This window comes from Oryx dammah, unplaced genomic scaffold (genome assembly GCF_014754425.2).
Source record: "Oryx dammah isolate SB20612 unplaced genomic scaffold, SCBI_Odam_1.1 HiC_scaffold_2, whole genome shotgun sequence".
Lineage (NCBI taxonomy): Eukaryota > Metazoa > Chordata > Mammalia > Artiodactyla > Bovidae > Oryx > Oryx dammah.
In genome coordinates, this window is record NW_024070186.1 from 178,735,263 (window position 1) to 178,755,598 (window position 20,336).

A 20,336-nucleotide genomic window follows, 5' to 3' on the forward strand; every position below is an offset into this window, starting at 1 on the left:
TGAGTCTAGGAATCAAGCTGACAGCATCTTTTAAGTGAGGTAGCCTCAGTAACCTCGTGTCCTGGTCCGGCATTTGGGTGACCTGCACACAGCAGGGAGCAGGGTACCCCTCCCTTTGTTGGCTGATGGTGCTGTGGGGGGAGAAGAGGAAGCTAGGGGAGAGGCTGCGTGTGCGTGTTTTGTGGTTGATGGAGGATTTATTTATAAAGCAAGGGTGTGATCTGTGGCACTGTGTCTGGTCCCTGAAAGGCTACTGTACATTCTGAACAGTGAATTCACAGGAAGAGGCAGGGCAGAGCTGTGTGAACAGCCCGGAAGGCAGAGTGTAAGAACTCGAAGGGCCCTTGGGGAATACCCAGCTAAACTCCCTTGTTTTTTTAAAGGGGGAACTGAGACCAGAGCATGGAAGTGACTTGGCCAAGATCATAAGTGTAGTCTTTATTTTAAGTTGACATTGATCAAGTGCACACTGTCTGCCGGTCACTGTGGTGATAAGCACAGTATAATAATGATTTCATGAATGCTCACAAATCTAAAAGCTGGAACATTTGTTTATTTATTATATCCCACTCACATAGAGTGTTTACTAATTGCCAGGCACCGTGCTGAGCCTTTTACAAAAATTAACTCAATAGCATCTCATGATCCTGTGAATATTTAATGCTATTATTATTGTTTCTACTTTAAAAATGAGGTGGGACTTCCCTGGTGGTCCAGTGGCTAGGACTCTGCACTCGCAGTGCAGGGGGCCCAGGTTCGATCCCAGGTCAGGGAACTAGATCTCACATGCCCCGACTAAGAGTTCTCATGCCACAAAGATCCTGCATGCGCAACGAAGATCGAAGACCCCACGTGCCACAATTAGGACCCAGCACAGCCAAATAGATAAATACCTTTTAGAAAATGAGGAGGTGGAAGCACAGCAATGTTAGGTCATCTGCCCCAAGTCACACGAGAAGTCGTTAAGTCTGGGATTCAGCCCAGGAAGCCCAGCCTCGCGCATGTGCCATTCTGCTGTAGTGTCTCCCCATTTGACAGGTGAGAAACTTAGGCTCATGCAGCTTGAGGAACTTGCTCAAGCCTACATGACTGGGAAGTCACAGAGCTGGCACAGAATTCAGACCGTCAACCTTGAGAATCTGGCTCACGAGATCTCTACTAAGTCCTCTCTTATGGGGGCTGGGGTCTCACGGCTGAGGGATTCGAGTTGAAGACAGGGCATGGGGGCTGAGGCAGAGCTTGGAGCCAGGCAGGGGGCAGAGGAGTGGATCAGCCCAGTCTGCCTGTGTTGAAGCAGGATGCCTGCAGCCGAATAGTACCCCCGGGGGGGTGCAGAGCCCTGTCCAGTGCCCCAGGTCTAGGTTCCACCCTCTGTCCCTCAGATGTTAGCTCGGACTTCACCTCCTCCGGGAAGCCTCCCAGATCTGATGACGGAATCCCTCACTGTAAATTCTTGAAGCACCCCGAGCTTCTCTTGCATGGCACTCAGAAGTGTGCATTGGTTTGTACCTTTTTACTGTCAGCTAGGCTGGCAACCTGTCAGGGCAGACCCTGTGGCTGATTTTGTTCATCCAGCTTCTGACACATACCAGGCACTCAACAAATACTTGGTGAATAAGCGGATCATTCCCAGGTGGCACTTTTAGTAAAGAACCCGCCTACCGATACAGGAGACATAAGAGACGCGAGTTCGACTCCTGGGTCAGGAAGATCCCCTGGAGAAGGAAATGGCAACCCACTCCAGTATTCTTGCCTGGGACATCCCATGGACAGAGGAGCCTGGTGAGCTACAGTCCATGGGGTCTCAAAGAGTCTGACACAACTGAGCATGCACACTCACACATGGACTTCCCTGGTGGTCTAGTGGCTAAGGCTCTGTGCTCATAATGCAGAAGGCCCAGGTTCGATCCCTGGTCAGGGAACTAGATCCCACATGCCTCAACCAAGAGTTCGCATGCCGCAACTAAAGATTCCACATGCTGCAGGCTAAGACCCAACACAGCCAAATAAATAACATAAAAATAAATATTAAAGCACACACGCACCCGCACAAACACATTTGTGGTCTTAGATGTTGAAAGAAAGATCAGTAAAATTTAAAAGGCAAGTGAAAAACTGGGAAAATATTTACTGTGTATATCATAGGCGAGTGGGTAATGTTCTTTAAGTTGTATAGGAAGCTTGTTACAAATCATTTAGAAAGAAGCAAACTTGAATTTAAACATGGACAAAGGCTGTGGACAGAAAATGAATAACAGTGAACATTTAAAAATATTTACTTCTACCAGTGACTATTAGGCAGTTTTCAGGCAGTAATGCATTGAGCTCTCCCATCAACTTAGGCAGTAATTATGATTATCATCCAATTTTTAAATGTAGAAACTAAAACTTGAAAGGGTTAAATAATTAGCCCTGTAGTCCGGAAGCTAATAACTGCAAGAGCTGTGTCTTAAATTTGAATGTGGCTATTAATTAACCCCTAATGTTGACACTGACTCCAGTGCAGATTGTAACCCAGGAAATCATATTTAAAATCCTACTGAAGTTGACACAGCGGAAGCTTGTCTCTAAATGGAACAATTACTTATTTGCCCAAGGGGCGGGGGTCGTAGCAGCCGCGGGTACCACACCCTCCCGCAGGCACCAGAGCATCTACACAGCTCATCAGCACTATTCACTCTGCTCTCCGGGAACACAATGAAAGATCTTCACCAAATTACAGTGTCCCCTTTCAACTGTGTAATTACAGCTTCTAACATTCTACGCATTTCATGTGCACAAAATCTCAGTCCACATCGTGCTAATTAAGGTTTCCCTGCCTCTTTGTCTCTCGGGAATTCTTGGCATTTTGTTTGCAGTTTGGGACATGGCGATGCTGTTGGGTTACCCAGTGGGCTGGTACGTGCTGTGGGAGTTTCGTGGTATCCAGATAAACACGAAAATATTCTACTGTCATCAAAACTCTACAGAGCTATATAAGGGAAAGGCATATTCCTTTCCACTTTGTTCCCTCCTGCCTTCCTAAAGAAACACTTTTGTATTGACTTCTCTTGCAGCCTCTCCTTCTAGCATTTGTTTTTGCAGGCCTGAGTAATTTAAAATACACTTTCTTATCCTACCTTGCTTTCTCAACCCAGAGGTTGCCTGCAGCATAGTTCTGCACCTTGGGTTCTTCTTTTTTTTTTTTTTCCTTTTTCGACTTCACTTAAAAATATACCCTTAAGATTTTTTGCACTTTAGTGCAGAAAGCTTCATTTTCATACCTGAATGGTAGTCCATTGTGTAACTGCAGTAAGATTTTTTGAGTAACTCCATCCCTATGACATTTGGCTCATTTAAAATCTTTCACTATTATAAACGACGCTGCAGTGAACAACCATGTGTGTATAAAATTTCCTGTGTATGTGGGTTTATCTCCAGGATCAATTCCCAGAAGTGGGACGGCTGGGTCAAAATGGGAGAAGCATTTGGACTTTTTATATACATGCCCATTTGCCCCCACAGGGTAATGCCGTTCAGCCTACTCACCGCACGTAGGTATGTCTGTGTTTCCACAGCTTGTTAATGCAGTCCAGTGGGATGAACATCTTAAAATTTCATTGTAAGGGTTGCCTATTTCTTTTTTAAGGTGTGTTAGAAAAAAACATAATATGCACACCAATCCCACAAGTTCACACTCCTAGTTTTACTTTAAAATAGGTTAAAATAGGTTTTAAAATAGGTAAAAGTGGCATGCTGAGTGAAAAAACAGCACCAAGTATTAATAAGTAATTTTATAGGTAGAATGTGGGCATGCAAAAATACGACAGCTCAAGACTGAAGTTTGGGAGGTGTTACCATGATTATCTTTTTTTCTCTTTGGAATAATACACTCCAGAGCCTGTACGTCTTTCGTGCAAGGCGCTGTGCTGGGAGCTTTAGCCGTCACATCCAGTCGATGAGGTGGGTACTGTGTTTATCTACGCTTTATGGACAAGGAAGCAGAGAGGCAGAGTGCTTAAGTCACTTGCCTGAGGCCTCACAGTTAACTCCAGAGCCCAGGCTTGCAAGCTTCCTTTTGTTCTGACCCTATTTCCAGCTGGTGTCTCCAGGTTCGCCTTGCCTGTCTACCTCCTGGGAAACATAGCTTCGAGGCTTTTGTGGCCTGTAAAGGGCCAGGGACGACACAGTCTGAATTTATAGGCTGCCCTGACTTTCTCCTCTAACTGAGGCTGTGGGCGTGTGCTTTCATGACCTTTGTGTCTCAACGCAGCTTCCGCATTCCTGCAGCTTTGCCTCAGCTCAGCCAAATTTCAGCCCACCCGTGCACAAAGCCATGCAGCCCATTCAGACTGAGAGAGGCTATTTTAGGTTGTGATTTAGAGATTTAAAGTTCTTTTTCCCCCCTGAGCTGTGCTTCCTTCATCCTTAGCTGCGTGAGCCTGGAGTCAGGTGATGAACGGAAGATGCTGAGCTGGGATGGGCCTGTCTTTTGGTCCTGGGGAGTAGGTGTTCACAGTGAAGACTCTGGTTTGGGGGTGGGGAGGGCGGAGTTCCGAGTGACCTGATGGTGGCTAGTGCCGCATTTGTGTGGGATGAGGGGTGTCATCATCTATAACCTCCTGTTGGGTGGGAGGCCCTCTGGGAAGGCTGAGGAGCAGCCAGGTGACACTCAGGTGTCCCCACTCTGTTACCTGGATATTTGGAACCTGACAAACTTCACTACAGTCCTGTCTCTTCTTCTTTCTTTCTTTGTCACCTTGGATAAGTTACTTCTCTAAGCCTCAGTTTGGCCATCTGGAATACCAGGATAATAACTTCTATGTCATTGGCCTTTATGAGGGTTTAATGATATGATATCCAGGTGGTGCTAGTGGTAAAGAACCTGCCTACCGGTGTAGGAGACATAAAAGACACGGGTTCGATCCCTGGGTCAGGAAGATCCCCTGGAGAAAGAATGGCAACTGACTCCAGTGTTCTTGCTTGGGACAATGGATAGGAGCCTGGTGGGCTGCAGTCCATGGGGTCACAAAGAGCCAGACAGGGCTTAGCTACTAGACAACAACAACAATAATGATGTGATATGGAACCCTTAGCACAGTGCTTGGCAGAGTGCTGAATTCATGGTGGCAGTGAGAGTCACAGTAGTTGATAATCATTTTATTCTTGTTATTTGACAATGGCTTGCATCAGGATCAGATATGGAAGAAAACTTGGAAATCCAAGTGTGCCTAGTATGAAGCATGATAGAGCTCAACGCCATGAAACAGTGGGTAGAGGCATGATGCCAAGATCCTGTGAGAACCTGATTTCTTAGGGGTGGGAGAGATGTCCAGGGACACTAGAGGTCAAGTGGTGATGCTGGGGGAGGGATACAAAAATTTCAAGCCCATTTCTGAAAGCTCTTGGCACTGAGCTGCATGAACTCATCATGCAGGAGTATGAGGTTATGTCCACATGTGGTTGGACCCCAGCCAGTGACTCCTAGGAAGAGAGGACCCCAGTCAGTGGACTCCTAGGGAGAGAGGATGGGGAGTCTGGCAAAAGTCACAAGCTCAAATTCCTACAGGCGCCAGGTAGGGAAGGGAAGAGAGTGAAGCAGGCGAGGCGTGAGACAATAGAGAATGGTGGGAACTGTGGGGAACCAGAAAGCTTATCCTTTATCTAAAGGGTGCCATCGCTGCTCCGCCCAGAGGAATATGTGTCCAGTGTTGCCCCAACTTGTGAGTTTTCAAAAGGAACCAGAAATCAACATTTTTTCCTGACATTTCAGGATTTTAAAAATATTTTTAAGACGCTCCATATGGGCCAAATACAGCTTGTTTGTAAACTTGGTGTGGCCTTTGGCATCCAGATGGTAACCTCTGAACGTAAAGAAGGACCTGGGCCAGGAATGGGGTTGGGCTACAGGTGCACTGGAGGGGGTCCAGCCCTGTGGGCTGGGCTGGGGACGCCGACTGTAGAACAAGGTCGGGGAGGGATGGAGGCAGGGCTGGGCATTGCGTCTTTGACTGGGATCCAGACAGACCTGGGGGGAGAGTTCTGACTTAGAGGCCACATGGATCCCTGACCTCATCCTGATCAATACCCACAGCCTCAGAGGCTGGGAAAGGAATGCACTTCGGCTAAAGGCAGGGCTGCCATTTAACCTGTATCCACCAACATGACTGGACCAGTTGTGAAAATGATGAAGTATTTACCTGCTGGTAAATAGCCGCTGGGCCCTCGGAACCTCCCCCTCCCACCTTCCACCCATCCATTTCTTTCCCTGGCAGCTCCTCCTCACCCTACCTTGCCATGATCTGGCAAATAAAGGGTTAACTCGCAGTGTAGCTAGGCCCTGCAGTCCATTCTGATCAGTCAGTGGGCAGTTTGGGCAGTACTTGAGCCAAAGTGATTGTAAATATCTTGACAATTATTCCACCCCCGCCCCTCCTCCCAGTGCTGGTAGCAGATGCCTACTTAGGTTGGCTTAAGTACGAAGGATAAATTTTGGAGGACACAGGAGAGTCAGATGGAACTGGAGGGCAGAATGCCAGGCCCCTAGGAGACTGCAACCAGGAGCTCCATCCCTGAGGTCATGAAGCCTTTGTTCCTTTTTCCTTGGAGCCTGCTGTCAGTAATCACAACCTCAGCCCTAGGGCTCCACGGGTCCTGACCGCCTGGCCTCTGACACTTGAGCCAAGCATCCACCTCTCCACCGGTCACCTGTGTCCGGTTTTGGGGGCGGGTCATCTCCACGTGCAGACCTGCGCCTTGGGCCTGGGCAGACATAGACAGGCACCCTGAATGATTCTCCTTGAAGGTCCTAAGGACCCCAGCTGTGGGCATGTGGCTTTGTTCCAAGCTCTCCCAAGTGGAAGGAGAGAAGGGACCAGAAATCAATCAGGAGATGACCTGGTTTTCTGGGTCGTCTGAGAGATGAGAGCAGGTGTCAGGGGTGGGAGTGGGGATGGGTGGAGTTGGTATTTACAGGCCTTAGCCCTCCTGAAAGAGGAGGCAAGGGAATGGGATTGGAGGGGCCTCCAGCAGCCTCTAAATAAACCACAGAGAAACAGATTTTCCTCTGCATCTTGCCTGAGTGGCCTTTCTTTCTCCTATCTGGTGTAATTCATCTTGCACAGGACTGTCCAGGTCATGTGCACCGTCTAGGGCCTCTCTGGGCTTCAGAGAGATGACTGGCCCACTGCTGCCATCACGGCTCACTGACCTCTCACCATATGCCACCTACTGTGTGACATGCAGTGCTGGCAGTGGCTGGGGAGCCCTGGGCAAGTCACTACACCTCTCTGTCCCTCAGTTTCCTCATCTGTAAAATGGGGGTGGTAAGCAGTACAAACTTCATAGAGGTGTTATGATGATTAAATGAGTTAATGTCTGATAACTCCCTGCAAGTGGCTCCTGGCATGAATTAAACACTCAATATATGTTAACTCTCACTCATTAAATATTTATCAAGCACCGTCTGTATGCCAAGTACAATACATGCTCTGGGATATCATGGAGAGCACAATTCCCTCATGTTGCATGCAGCTAAACATGAGAGAGATGCAGTTAAACACACAGCTACAACACAGTGGTATAAATACTGTGATGGGAAAGATAGAGGTGAATGTTAGACACTCAGTCATGTCTGACTCTTTGCAGCCCCGTAGACTGTAGCCCGCCAGGCTCCTCTCTCCATGGAATTCTCCAGGCAAGAATACTGGAGTGGGGTTGCTGTGCCCTCGTGCAGGGGATCTTCCCCACCCAGGGATCAAACCTGGGTCTCCCACTGTAGGCAGACTCTTTGCCATCTGAGCCACCTGGGAAGCCGAAAGAAGTGAAGTGAAGTGAAATCGCTCAGTCATGTCCAACTCTTTGCGACCCCATGGACAGTAACCTGCAGCAGGCTCCTCCGTCCATAGGATTTTCTAGGCAAGAGTACTGGAGTGGGTTGCCATTTCCTTCTGGCAATTATTTCCTTTTGCTTTCTCTCTGCTATTAGAACATAAGTTCCACCAGAGGAAGCATTGACTCCTTTGCTCACAGTGGGACCCTCAATGCCTGGGAAGAACCTTGCTCTCAGAAAACATTTACTGGGTGAATGAACAAAGGAAAGCAGAAAGGAAGTGCTATTTTAGCTGGACCTGAAGGATGAGGCATTAATGTAGTTGGGGGTTGCAGAGGAAAGAGCGGATACCCTGCTGTATCCCCACTTTGGATCCAGGCAGACCTGGGGCGAGTCCCAGCCGTCCAGGGGCCGTTTGGTTGACCTTGGAGAAGGTCCTTCTCTCTAGACTGGCTCCTTTCATCGCCACTGAAATGAGCGTGAGTAATACCTTCCACGTAGCTGTCACTGGGCATATGGACAGCTCGCAATCACAGTGTTTTCTTCTTCCTTCTCTTTCTTTGTGCATCTTGGCACCTCCTGCTGCGGAAGAGACTTACTAAGATGGAGAGGGTTTTGTTTTTTTTTTAATTTTTAATTGGAGGATAATTGCTTTACAATGTTGTGTTGGTTTCTGCTGTACTGCAGTGCAAATCAGTCACAACCATATCCCCTCCTGCTTGAGGCTCCCTCCTGACCCCCATCTCACCCCTCTAGGTCATCACAGAGCACCAATCTGGGCTCCCTGTTATATAGCAGCTTTCCACTAATTATCTGTTTTACTGATGGTGATGCTGGGAGCTTGGCGTCTGTGCACCAGTGCTGGATTGAGCCTTGGAGACAGGGTTTTGGGTGAAGTAGCAAAGTATAGCTTCATTGCTTTGTTAGGGCAAAGCAGGTTCCTGCCCTTGAAACTGTGTGTCCCAACCCAGGACAGTTTGGTGAGGAGTTTTATAGCGATGGCTCAAGGATGGAGTTGCTGATAGGATTAGGGTATGCAGGGCCTGCACTCCTTGAATCTGATTAGAGGTAATCTTGAGCCAGGACCCTGCCTGAAGGCTGCGCGGTGGTTTCCGCTCTTCCTGTCCACAGTGTCTGGTTAGGAATGCTTGAGTCCTTCTCCCTGAGATTCCCCACGAAGATACATGCATGGAGGAAAGTGCAATCCCAGCAAAGAGCAACTTTATTCTTAGCGGAGTTTTGCCTCAGATCTCCAGGTAGAGCTCATGAGGCCCCTGGGGACTCCTTTCTTTCTATTGAGGTAACCCTCAGTCAGTCAGTTCAGTCACTCAGTCGTGTCCGACTCTTTGCGACCCCACAAATCGCAGCACGCCAGGCCTCCCTGTCCATCACCAACTCATGGAGTCCATCCAAACTCACATCCATTGAGTCGGTGATGCCATCCAGCCATCTCATCCTCGGTCATCCCCTTCTCCTCCTGCCCCCAATCCCTCCCAGCATCAGGGTCTTTTCCAATGAGTCAGCTCTTTGCATGAGGTGGCCAAAGTATTGGAGCTTCAGCTTCAGCATCAGTCCTTCCAATGAACACCCAGGACTGGTCTCCTTTTGGATGGACTGGTTGGATATCCTTGCAGTCCAAGGGACTCGCAAGAGTCTTCTCCGGCACCACAGTTCAAGCAGTTAAAATATCCTCAAAGCTAATTCTTGGCTCCTATAAGGTCAACATATCAGGGAACCCAGAAGGGAGCACAGGAACCAAGAGGAGAGAGAGAACTTGCCCTAGGACTTGTAGTGGAGTTGGTCCAGGCCAGTCATGTCCACCCTTCTTAGGGTGAGACCATGGGACCAGGTGCGCGTGGCTTCAGGGCCTATGAAAGCTCCACCCACTGAGGCTGGGCCAGTCAGCGTCCTGGAATTTGACCAACCAGACGGGCTCTCGTCTTCCTTAGAGGCCCAGGTGGCACAGTGGTAAAGAACCCGACTGCCAGTGCAGGAGACCCTGGAGACTCGGGTTTGATCCCTGGATCCGGAAGAGCCCCTGGAGTAGGAAATGGCAACTTGCTCCAGTATTCTTGCCTGGAAAATTCCATAGACAGAGGAGCCTGGCTGGTGACAGTCTATGGAGTTGCAGAGTTGAGCCAGCGAGGGGAGTGAGAGAAGCCTTGAGCTCCCCCTTTAGGCCAATGCAGGTCATGAACAGGTGGGTTTGAGGTGCTCATTTCTCACCTTTTAAAGTGGATTCACATGGGGCGGGCAGTGGGAAGCATTTTATGGCACAGAGCACTGGGACTGTTTCCAGGAACCTGATGTATTGTTTTTCTTTTTTTTTTTTTAAGTCTCGTTGCCCAAGGATGGAAACGTGGCTGGTTAAGCCATCAACAGGGAGCCTGTAGTTTTTGGTTTTTGCTTTCAAGCCCTGATGTTGTTACTGGGGCAGCAGCTCAGTCCTCGAGTAGGAGAGGTGGCAGCTGGGGTCCTTCTGAATCCTGGAGCTCTGCAGGTCCCACAGCCAGAGCAGAGCTGACCCTGCCTCTTAACCTGGGCTGTTCAGGGCTGTGCAAGGGTCACCCCTTCACCCGCTCACCCGCTTGACCTGACCACAGAGGCTTGGAAAATCAGGAAAGAAACATTGTAGCTCATTAAGAAGATGCAGGCCAACAAAAGCCTTCCGGGCTGGAGGACATTTTAGGCAGACTTGTTGAAATAGAGTTTTCATGCAGCAAAATTCACTTTTTAAAACATATGTACAGTAAAATTCACATGGTTGATAATATAGCTCATTCCAGTCACCCCATAAAAGTTCCCACATTCTGTCCATTTGTTATCAATTCCCTTTCCTCCTCTGATCCATCTTAACCACCGATCTGTTTTCTGTCCCCATAGTTAATGCCTTTTCTTTTCTTTCTTTCTTTCTTTTTTTTTTTAGTTTTGCCTTTTCTAGAATGTCATTTAAACAGAATTAAACAGCATGTATTTGACATCGTTATCTTACCCTAATGCTTCTGAGATTCAGAAAGTTTACCTGCATCAGCAGTTCATTCCTTCTTACTGCTGAGAAGTATTCAATTGTGTGGATACACCACACGTTGTTTATCAATTCACATGGTAAATATTGAGTACTTAGCTTGTTGCCAGACTTTGGATATCATAAATAAGGTGATTATAAACTTTCAGGTTTTTCTGTAGACTCATGCATTCATTTCACACGTAGGAGTGAGAATCCTGTGTCATATATGATAAGGGGATGTTTACCTTTATAAGAAGCTGCCACGCTACTTTCCAAAGTGACTCTAGCATCTTCCATTCCCCCGGTATTGCAGGAGGGTTCCAATTGTGTTCTCTCCCTATCAGCACTTGATATTGTCAGTATCAATTTTCTAAAATGTTAGCCACCCTAGAAGGTATAAAGATTATTTTTACATTTTGAAAATAACAGGTTCCTAAGGAGAAATGCTCATTATTTTATAGCACATAAAATAATTTCTACTTATTGTGTCTGTTTCCTTGTTTGTTCATTTTCTGTCTCTATTAGCATGTGTTTTGGAAAGGTCCTTGCATCAGTAAATATATGTGAATGGATGGATGAATGGATTAGGGAAGAGATGGGTAGCTTATGACAAAGAAAAGTTATGAGCAACCTAGAGAGCATGTTCAAAAGCAGAGACATTACTCTGCCAACTAAGGTCCGTCTAGTCAAGGCTATGGTTTTTCCAGTGGTCATGTATGGATGTGAGAGTTGGACTGTGAAGAAGGCTGAGCGCCGAAGAACTGATGCTTTTGAACTGTGGTGTTGGAGAAGGCTCTTGAGAGTCCCTTGGACTGCAAGGAGATCCAACCAGTCCATTCTGAAGATCAACCCTGGGATTTCTTTGGAAGGAATGATGCTAAAGCTGAAACTCCAGTACTTTGGCCACCTCATTCGAAGAGCTGACTCATTGGAAAAGACCCTGATGCTCGGAGGGGTTGGGGGCAGGAGGAGACGGGGACGACAGAGGATGAGATGGCTGGATGGCATCACTGACTCGATGGATGTGAATCTGAGTGAACTCCGGGAGTTGGTGATGGACAGGGAGGCCTGGCGTGCTGCTATTCATGGGGTCGCAAAGAGTCGGACACAACTGAGCGACTGAACTGAACTGAACTGAGAATGTCAGATCAGCCTTGGGTTGGAACCTGGGGCCCTTGTCTTCTCTTCTGCAATATACTCTTTCATGGAGGAAGCAACTTGCAGGCTGGGTTGGGAAAGAGAAGACTTTTTTTTTTTTTTTTAATGAGAGCATCTCTTGAAGGAGACAGACATCATGTGGAGCCGGAGAGTCATGAAGGAGTATGTTTGGGAGTATGAACCAGTCCTGTGTACAGAAAACGTAATGTGTGTTGGAGGCATTGTTGGGATCACATGGGAGATGTAACAATAATAATGCAAAAGCTTTCACTGCTCACTTTGTCAGGTGGTTAGAAGCTCTCTCCATAGGTTAATTCATTTATTATTCCCAATGGTCCTGTAAACTTACAGCACTATCAGTTTCCTCATTGTCCAGACAAGGGAAATGAAACACAAAGAAATTAAATACCTTGCTCAAAATTATGCATCTGAGAAGAACCCAGGCAGTTTATGTTCCCAAGTCTGTACCTTTAACTTCTGCACTGCACTGCCGGGTTAGGAAGGGCACGTTAGTTAGTTAGGGAACCGTGTGAGCCACTGTAACAAATAACCCCCAAATATAGTGACTTGAATAAGACAGAAGGTAGGTTTTCTTTCACATGTCTGTCTAAAGGGACAAAGTGCAGGGCCAGTGGGTCCAAGGTGGTCACTTCCATTTCTCACCATCTTCCAGCCAGTGGGAAGGGAGGAAGGTGCCTGGGAGGCTGTACCATGCAGGGTGCTAAGTCACTTCCGTTGTGTCTGATTCTTTGTGACCCTATGCACGGTAGCCCACCAGACTCTTCTGTTATGGGATTCTCCAGGCAGGAATGCTGGAGTGGGTTGCCATGCCCTCCTCCAGGGGATCTCCCTGAGCCAGGGATTGAACCCACATCTCTTACGTCTCCTACATTGGCAGGCGGGTTCTTTACTGGTAGCGCCACCGGCGAATCCTGGGAGGATGTATGTGCTTAGTCGTTCAGTCGTGTCTGACTCTGCAACACCATGGACTGCAGCCCACCAGGCTCCTCTGTCTTGGGATCCTCCAGGCAAGAATACTAGAGTGGGTTGCCATTTCCTTCTCCAGAGGATCTTCCCAACCCAGGGATTGAACCCAGGCCTCCCACATTGCAGGCAGATTCCTTACCATCTGAGCCACCAGGGAAGCCTGGGAGGATGTACACCTTTCTTTTAAAGGAATGACTGAAACGCATACATCCCATTGGTAAGAACTCAATCACACGGACACACCAAGTTGCAAGGGAGACTGGACAGCCATGCGCTCTGCGGCAACTCAGTGGTTCTCTTATTGAAAGGAAGACTGGGTATTGGAGGAAAACTAGTAGTCCATGCCACAGTCTGCAGAGTATTCACTGGACTTTGAACTCTGTCCTATAGATGGTGGGGGTGGTGGTTTAGTTGCCAAGTCATGTCTGACTCTTGTGACCCCATGGACTGTAGCCTGCCAGGCTCCTCTGTCCATGGGATTCTCCAGGCAAGAATACTGGAGTGGGTTGCCATTTCCTTCTCCAAGGGATCTTCCAGACCCAGGAATCGAACCTGGGTCTCCTGCATTGTACGCAGATTCTTTACCAACTGAGCTACAAGGGAAGACTTTAGATGATGAGGTAAGAGGCAAATGACCTCTTAGTGGGGAGGTTTCACGCCTTGGGATTTAGATCATTCAGAAGTTGCTCGGAAGATAAAGGAGAAGTAGACAAGGGGACCCTTCTACCTCACACGTCTGGAGTTTTCTTTGCTATCTCTGCAGTCCTTGCTGCTGGCAGGAGTCAGCAGGTTGGGTTCTCCGATGGAGTGCTGCCCCACACAGTGAGTGTGTGTGCTGGGTGAGAACGGGAGCCATCCGCCGTCTTAGTCATTCATTCATTCAGTGACTGTTTATCAAGCATGGTGTTTGGGTACAGGGCTCCTGCGATGGTCCCAGCAGGTGTGATGGATGCTGGGGGCCAAGTTCAGTTCTCAGCGAGTTCTCCAATGATGCCGAGCACAGTGTGAAACCTTGGCATGCCGCATTGACACCAGCCTCTTTTGTTGTTTCTTTGGCCCTCAGGACCCCCGGAGCAAACACAAGTTCAAGATCCACACATACTCCAGCCCCACGTTTTGTGATCACTGTGGGTCACTGCTCTATGGACTTATCCACCAGGGGATGAAATGTGACAGTAAGTACATGTGCCCTCAGAGAGCCTCTGCTTCCCCGGCTGCTTCTTCATGGTTTGGGGCCCAAGTCTGCAGCACATTCTCCCAAGTCCTGGGTGGGCTGGGTACCCCTTGCGTGATGCTGAGTAACAATAATCAACAAAAACCATTTATTTAGGGCACGATTCTTCAAGGCTGTCTGGGCCTGGATTGGCCTTGCTCAGACCTGGGTGGTGGGTTAGCAAGTTGGTGCTGACGCAGGACCCTGAATTTGGGCACGCAGGTTCCAGGGGCATCTCCATCCTCTGCCATCCTTCTCTCCCCACAACTCATTTACAGTTTTTTTTTTTAATCTGCCTGCTGCCTCCTGGAGGTTGGGTGGGCTGAGAAGGGATGCTGTGCCCCCAGCTCCCGTGGAATCTCCTGAAATGCCCTGTGGGGTGACTCAGCCTCTCCTGAATTCTCAGACTGGAATGAGGGACCCTTAGTGAACACGGGACTCCAGGCATGGGCTGGAGCAGCCGTGGGGCTTAGGGGAAACCAGCCACCCATTGAAAGAAGCACAGGGGCACTCCAGGAGTGTGGACAGGGAGCCAGTATTTATCACACCACACAGGGGACTTCAGCCAGTCAGATTCAGTTTGCATCTTGCATTCATCTTGCCCTGGGTCTTAAGTTTTTTTCCTGCAGTTAGTTATGGTGGATACTGTGGGGGCTCAGCTCAGGTTCCAAGATGATGCCCCTCCCAGGGCTGGTTCATGACCACAGACTGGCAGATGCAGAGGCAAAGGCCTGGCCCTCTTGTATCAATCTGGGACAACACTGAAGGGTCATCTGAGCCCCCGAGCCCCTCCTCTTGTCAGCCTTAGGGCATCCTCATGGGCCCAGAGGCCCTCACTGTAAATCTGCTCACAACTCCCATTCTCAGACTCTTTCCAGGGAACCCAACCTATCATCAATATTTAAAAATCGGGGGAGGTCAGGATTCCTGCTTAATCCTGAAAAATGGGAAAATCTTGGCAACTTTGGGTGTGCAGCCTGCAGGGCTGTGCCCTCAGTGGGAGCTGCTGTGATCTCTGGTTGGCCAAGACCACCACCTCCGCACCTCCCCTATGTTAGACACCCCCGTGTCACTGGGGTTGGTGACTCTGCCTTCAGAGCTCTTGCCGGTGTGCCAGGTACCTCAGCCTTCCGGGAAGGACAGACGCCTTCCGCCTCCTCTGTCCATGAGGGCCTGGGGTGTCGGGGTTTTGGAGCAGGGGAGTTGGAGAAGCAAGCCCTTCGGGTGGGACCCGGGCAGGGCAGGCTGGTCTCCCCTCCCCTCGGAGGGAAGCAGGGGAACCGGAGGGGTCCAGCCTGGACCAGCCTGAGCCTCGCGCCCTGCCTCTGTCCCCGCAGCCTGCATGATGAATGTCCACAAGCGCTGCGTGATGAACGTCCCCAGCCTCTGTGGCACGGACCACACGGAGCGCCGCGGCCGCATCTACATCCAAGCCCACATCGAGAGGGAGGTCCTCATTGTTGTCGGTAGGTGGCGCTGGGGCTCCCGCGCCGGCTCCACTGGACCCGGACACGGCTGGAGCGCTGAGTCAGGGGAGCGAGGGATGGGCGGCGCGGGGGCGCGGCGGGAGGTGCGGCGGTGCTACCTTCCTCCTCGGCCCCTGCCCCCACCCCATTCCAGCCTCTCCCCGACGTAGGCATCCTTAGAAACTGCACCCCGGAGGGCGAGGCTCTCAGCACCTCCTGTGCGCTGGAGCTCAGAGCTGGAGCCGCCGCGGGAGTACGTTGGTTTTCCCCTAGACCTCAGAGGTGTTGCCACGAGCCAGTAGAGGAGACAAGATGTTAAACGCCTTAATTTTATGGCAGGCTCTGGCCGGTGGACTAAACCTACTTCGAAGCCAGACACTGTATTTTGAAATGGCTTTCATCCTAATAATGAAGAAAAATAATTCAAATTTGGATTATTTCTGTTGCCTTCTTAATTTTCATTTATTTCTACCCTGCAGATCTATTATTTCCAGATTTTTGTATAACATAATGATGGGCAATGCAATTGGTTTATCTCTTCTCATGGGGGAAAAATAAAGGTTTCCAACTTCCTTATTGTTCCCCACCCCCTTTCGCTCCCCCCTCCCCCGCCTCACTCTTCCACTCCGTATCTTTGGAGCGTGCAATTCTGTTTCCTTTATTACCACAGCAGAGAACGGATGCTTGGTTCTTCCCTGAACTCTTCCAGTGGGAAAATAGAGTCTTGCTGATAAACACCCAGTTTGGGAGAGTGTTACATCTTGGGGAAGAGAAGAGATGCGGTGTTTATCCCTGGGGCTTTCTGCGTATTTGGAGTGTTTCTTTCTTAAACTTGATGGTTATCACTCTGGTCCTGTTCTGTTATTCTCCATACTTTGTGCAATTCTGAAATACTTCATGCTACAATATAAGAAAGAAGGATAATAGAGCCTGCTGAAGAGGTGCAGCGTGGTGTCTGACCCTCCTAATGGAGCATTCAGGGAATACGTGGCTCAGACACATACAGCTCAAACAGAATGAAAATGCAGCTGGCTGGTTGGGTAACTTAACCATGTGTGTTACATGGGTGTGCTAAGTTGCTTCAGTTGGGTGTGCTAAGTTGCTTCAGTTGTGTCCGACTCTTTGCAACCCCATGGACTGTCGCCAGCCAGGCTCCTCTGTCCATGGGATTTCTCAGGCAAGCATACTGGAGTGGTGCATGCCCTTCACCAGGGTATCTTCCCGACCCAGGGATTGAACCCGCGTCTCCTGGGCCTGTTGTATTGCAGGCAGATTCTTTACCTCTGAGCCACTGGAGAAGCCCAACCTAGCCATAAAGCTGTGATAAATTCAACACTGAACTAGGCCAGAATGGGACTGAAACTTTGAAGGAACTGTCTTCCCAAGGCTTGTGTCAAACTTCTTAAACTTCATCACTAATTAATTTATACAAGGTTTTATGACTTAGTATCTTAGGAGACTGTTCATAGAAGGGATTGATTTTGCAAAAATTGATCTCAGGCTCCAGAATGGTTCAGCTGCTCTGAAGAATTGTGCTTATACCACATAAAAGTTGAAAAATATCCTTGTAAAATATAAACTGTTTTAAAGTGAGGCTCCTGACACCCAGTGGGCTCTTAAGGAATGTGATTCATTTGATTTGCTTTTTCCTCTGAAAGGAAGGTGAGCAGCTGACTTTGTCCCAGTGGAATACCTGAGGGTCCCCAAGGAGTAGAATGTCTCTTAGAAGTAGGCTTCCCTGGTGGCTCAGATAGTAAAGAATCTGCCTGCAATGCAGGAGACAGGTGTTTGATCCCTGGGTTGGGACGATCCCCTGGAGAAGGGAATGGCAACCCACTCTAGTATTCTTTCCAGGAGAATTCCATGGACAAAGGAGCCTGGCAGGCTACAGTCCATGGGGTTTGCAGAGTCGGACACGACTGAGTAACTGTCACTCACTCGAGGAGTAGAAGCCTCAAGAAAAGCTGAATTCATCCACTGTCTATAAACTTCCTGGGTGGATGGGGCAAAAATGAGGCTCTGCTCCCCTCTACTGTTATTTTCTAGGAACTACACTGACTCATATGTTACTATGGACAGCCCCGTCTTTAACCAACCCATTGAACGCACAGTGCTTAAAACCAAAGGACAGCATAATGCCCTCAAGGTCCATCCATTGTTTCCACTGTAAAAAGATAAATAATTCTGTGCCATTATAGAGGCCTTAGCTAATGCAGGGATGTAATCATATTGCATTGTGCAAATATACCAGATCAACGTATTGCATACTGTTAACTTAAACAGTGTGCTGTGCTCAGTCTGTCCAACTCTTTGCGACCCCGTGAACTGTAGCCCACCAGGCTCCTCTGTCCATGGAATTCTCCAGGCAAGAATACTGGAGTGGGTAGCCATTTCCTTCTCCAGGAGATCTTCCCAACCCAGGGGTTGAACCCAGGTCTCCTGCTACCATCTGAGCCACCAGGGAAGCTCTGAATCTAGTATGACCTCATTTTAACTTGATTGCATTTGCAAAGACCTTGTCTCCAAACAGGGTCACATTCAGATTAGTCTTGAGCATATCTTTTAGGGGGATGCAATTCAATCTATAACGAGGGGAAGGAAGGGAAGTAAGGGCTCCCTTAAAGTTAGGGACTGAATATCTGCATACTCAGGGTTCTGCTAGCACTGAGTAGCTACCGGTGTATTAATAGTGGTTTGTGATTTTCCGAGTGATTTGATATGGGGTCATCCAATGGAAGTAGTGGTGTTGCCAGCATACAGACAAGGGAACTAAGACTCGGTGAGGCTGGACGACTTGCCTGATGTTACGTGCCGAGCAGGAATGAGCACTGCGCCTCCGGCCTGCAGGTCACTGTGCCCTGCTATCACTGGCTGACCATGCCAGGCACGGTCTGAACCTGGCCTGTGACAGCTGATTGACTGATGGTAGCAGAACCTGATGCTTCGACTGCACTTCTCTAAATATAGACCTGAGTTGGAGATTTTGGTTCAAGTGATTTATTGGAGCTGCTCATGAAATGAGGAGTGAGGATGGAGCAGGGAAATGCTGAATGGGAGTGTGATTTCCGCTCAAGACCAGCTTCAGGCAGACCCCGGGGAGTTCCGGAACACGCGTGACAGTGCGGGGTCAGCTTCTCCCAGAGGCTGGAGGGCTGCTCTGTCAGATCCATTCTGTGGACTGAGTTGAGGCCCCCTAAAATTCACATGTGCAAGCCCTAACCCAGTGAAATGGTGTTTGAAGTTGGAGTCTTTGGGAGACAATTAGGGTTAGACGAAGGTGGGCTCTTGTGAGGGGCTTGGTGGCCCACAACAAGGAGGTAGCCACCTGCAAGCCAGGAAGGGGGCTGTCACCAGGACCTGCACCTTGATGTCGGACTTCTTGCCTCCAGAGCTGTGAGACATAAGCATCTGCCATTCAAGCCGCCCAGTCGATGGTATTTTATTACAGGCTGGGCTGACTGAGACCTCGCTCCCGGCTACTGAGATTGAAAGCAGGAGGGAGGTGTTACCTCCCCAGCTCCGTGGCTTCTGTGTGGCTGAGGGCAGCTCTCTGGACACGGGGCAGCTGTGAGCCACACTCAACTGCAGCTGGGAGCTGGGCGTGGTGGCCAGCCTGGAGGGGGCCTGGGAGGGGCCCGGGTTACCTGGGTATCCCTCTGATCTCCCCAGAATCCTTCTGGTGTCATTGTTGGGACTTCAGGCCCTGCTCCTTGACCTCAGCCAGACAGATCAGAGGGAGCGAGAGGCCAGATGCGGCCTATGGTGTTGACTTGCCCCACCTCATCTCACCGTCGAGGCATGTCCAGGGGTGGGACTCGCCACTCACCAGTCGTCTGCTCTGAGCATCACATGCTCTTTGAAATCCCACCATCTCCAGAGATACAAGGCTACACATGCTTCTGAAAGATCTGAGGGTTCCCTCATCTCCTTTGGCTCCTGAAATCCAGGCTTCATATCTGCCATCAAGGATCTTGCAGGGGAAAGTTCAGGACGGAAATCTGATCAGTCCTCTTTCTTTGAAGAGCTCATCAGTGATGTCTCATTGCCCTTGTGTGTGTGTTAGTCGCTCAGTCATGTCCAACTCTTTGCGACCCCATGGACTATGTAGCCCACCAGACTCCTCTGTCCATGGAGTTCTCCAAGCAAGAATACTGGAGTGGATTGCCATGCCCTCCTCCAGGGGGTCTTCCTGATCCGGGGATCAAACCTGGGTCTGCCACATTCCAGGTGGATTCTTTACCGTCTGAGCCATCAGGGAAGCCCCCTCATTGCTCTTAGGGCAGACGAAATGTACTGTGGCGATCTCATGTATCCTGTCTTTTAATTCTTCCTCCTCTCCAGGCCACCACCCACCACAGGACATCTGCGCACTCTGTTCCCTCCGTCTGGAGTGTTTGCCCTTCTGTCTTCTTCCAGCAGGTTGCTCTTCCCCTTCCTGTAGGTCTCAGCTCAGTCTCACACACAAGGGTACTTCCCTGGGTCTCCACTTATTGTAGACGTTCTCTGTATCCTGAACTTGAACTTGTGTCAGTTGTGGTTTTATGTTGGGTTGATTAGTGCCTGCATCTCCCACTGGCATTTAAGCTCCGTGAGGACAGGGCTGTGTTGGCTTCCACACCACTCTGTCCCGGCACCTAGTACGGTGGGCATCACTAAATCTTTGGAGCATCAGTGGGTGTATATGTATGACGGGGA

The 20,336-nt window shown here is 49.2% G+C and overlaps 1 protein-coding gene and 2 non-coding genes across 4 annotated transcripts in view; all 3 read left to right on the top strand.

Moving 5' to 3' along the window:
• The window catches only part of PRKCB (protein kinase C beta), a 371,817-nt gene that overhangs the window by 180,402 nt on the left and 171,079 nt on the right, over positions 1-20,336 (top strand). For both annotated transcript variants that reach the window (XM_040257896.1, XM_040257905.1), the window contains exons 4-5: positions 14,026-14,137; positions 15,513-15,641. In XM_040257896.1, the coding sequence (XP_040113830.1) occupies positions 14,026-14,137; positions 15,513-15,641 (241 nt within the window). The remainder of the gene's footprint in view (positions 1-14,025; positions 14,138-15,512; positions 15,642-20,336) is intronic.
• TRNAA-CGC lies at positions 703-775 on the top strand. The gene has a single exon. It is a non-coding gene; the product is annotated as a tRNA-Ala (tRNA).
• On the top strand, positions 1,850-1,922 carry TRNAM-CAU. Its single transcript has one exon. It is a non-coding gene; the product is annotated as a tRNA-Met (tRNA).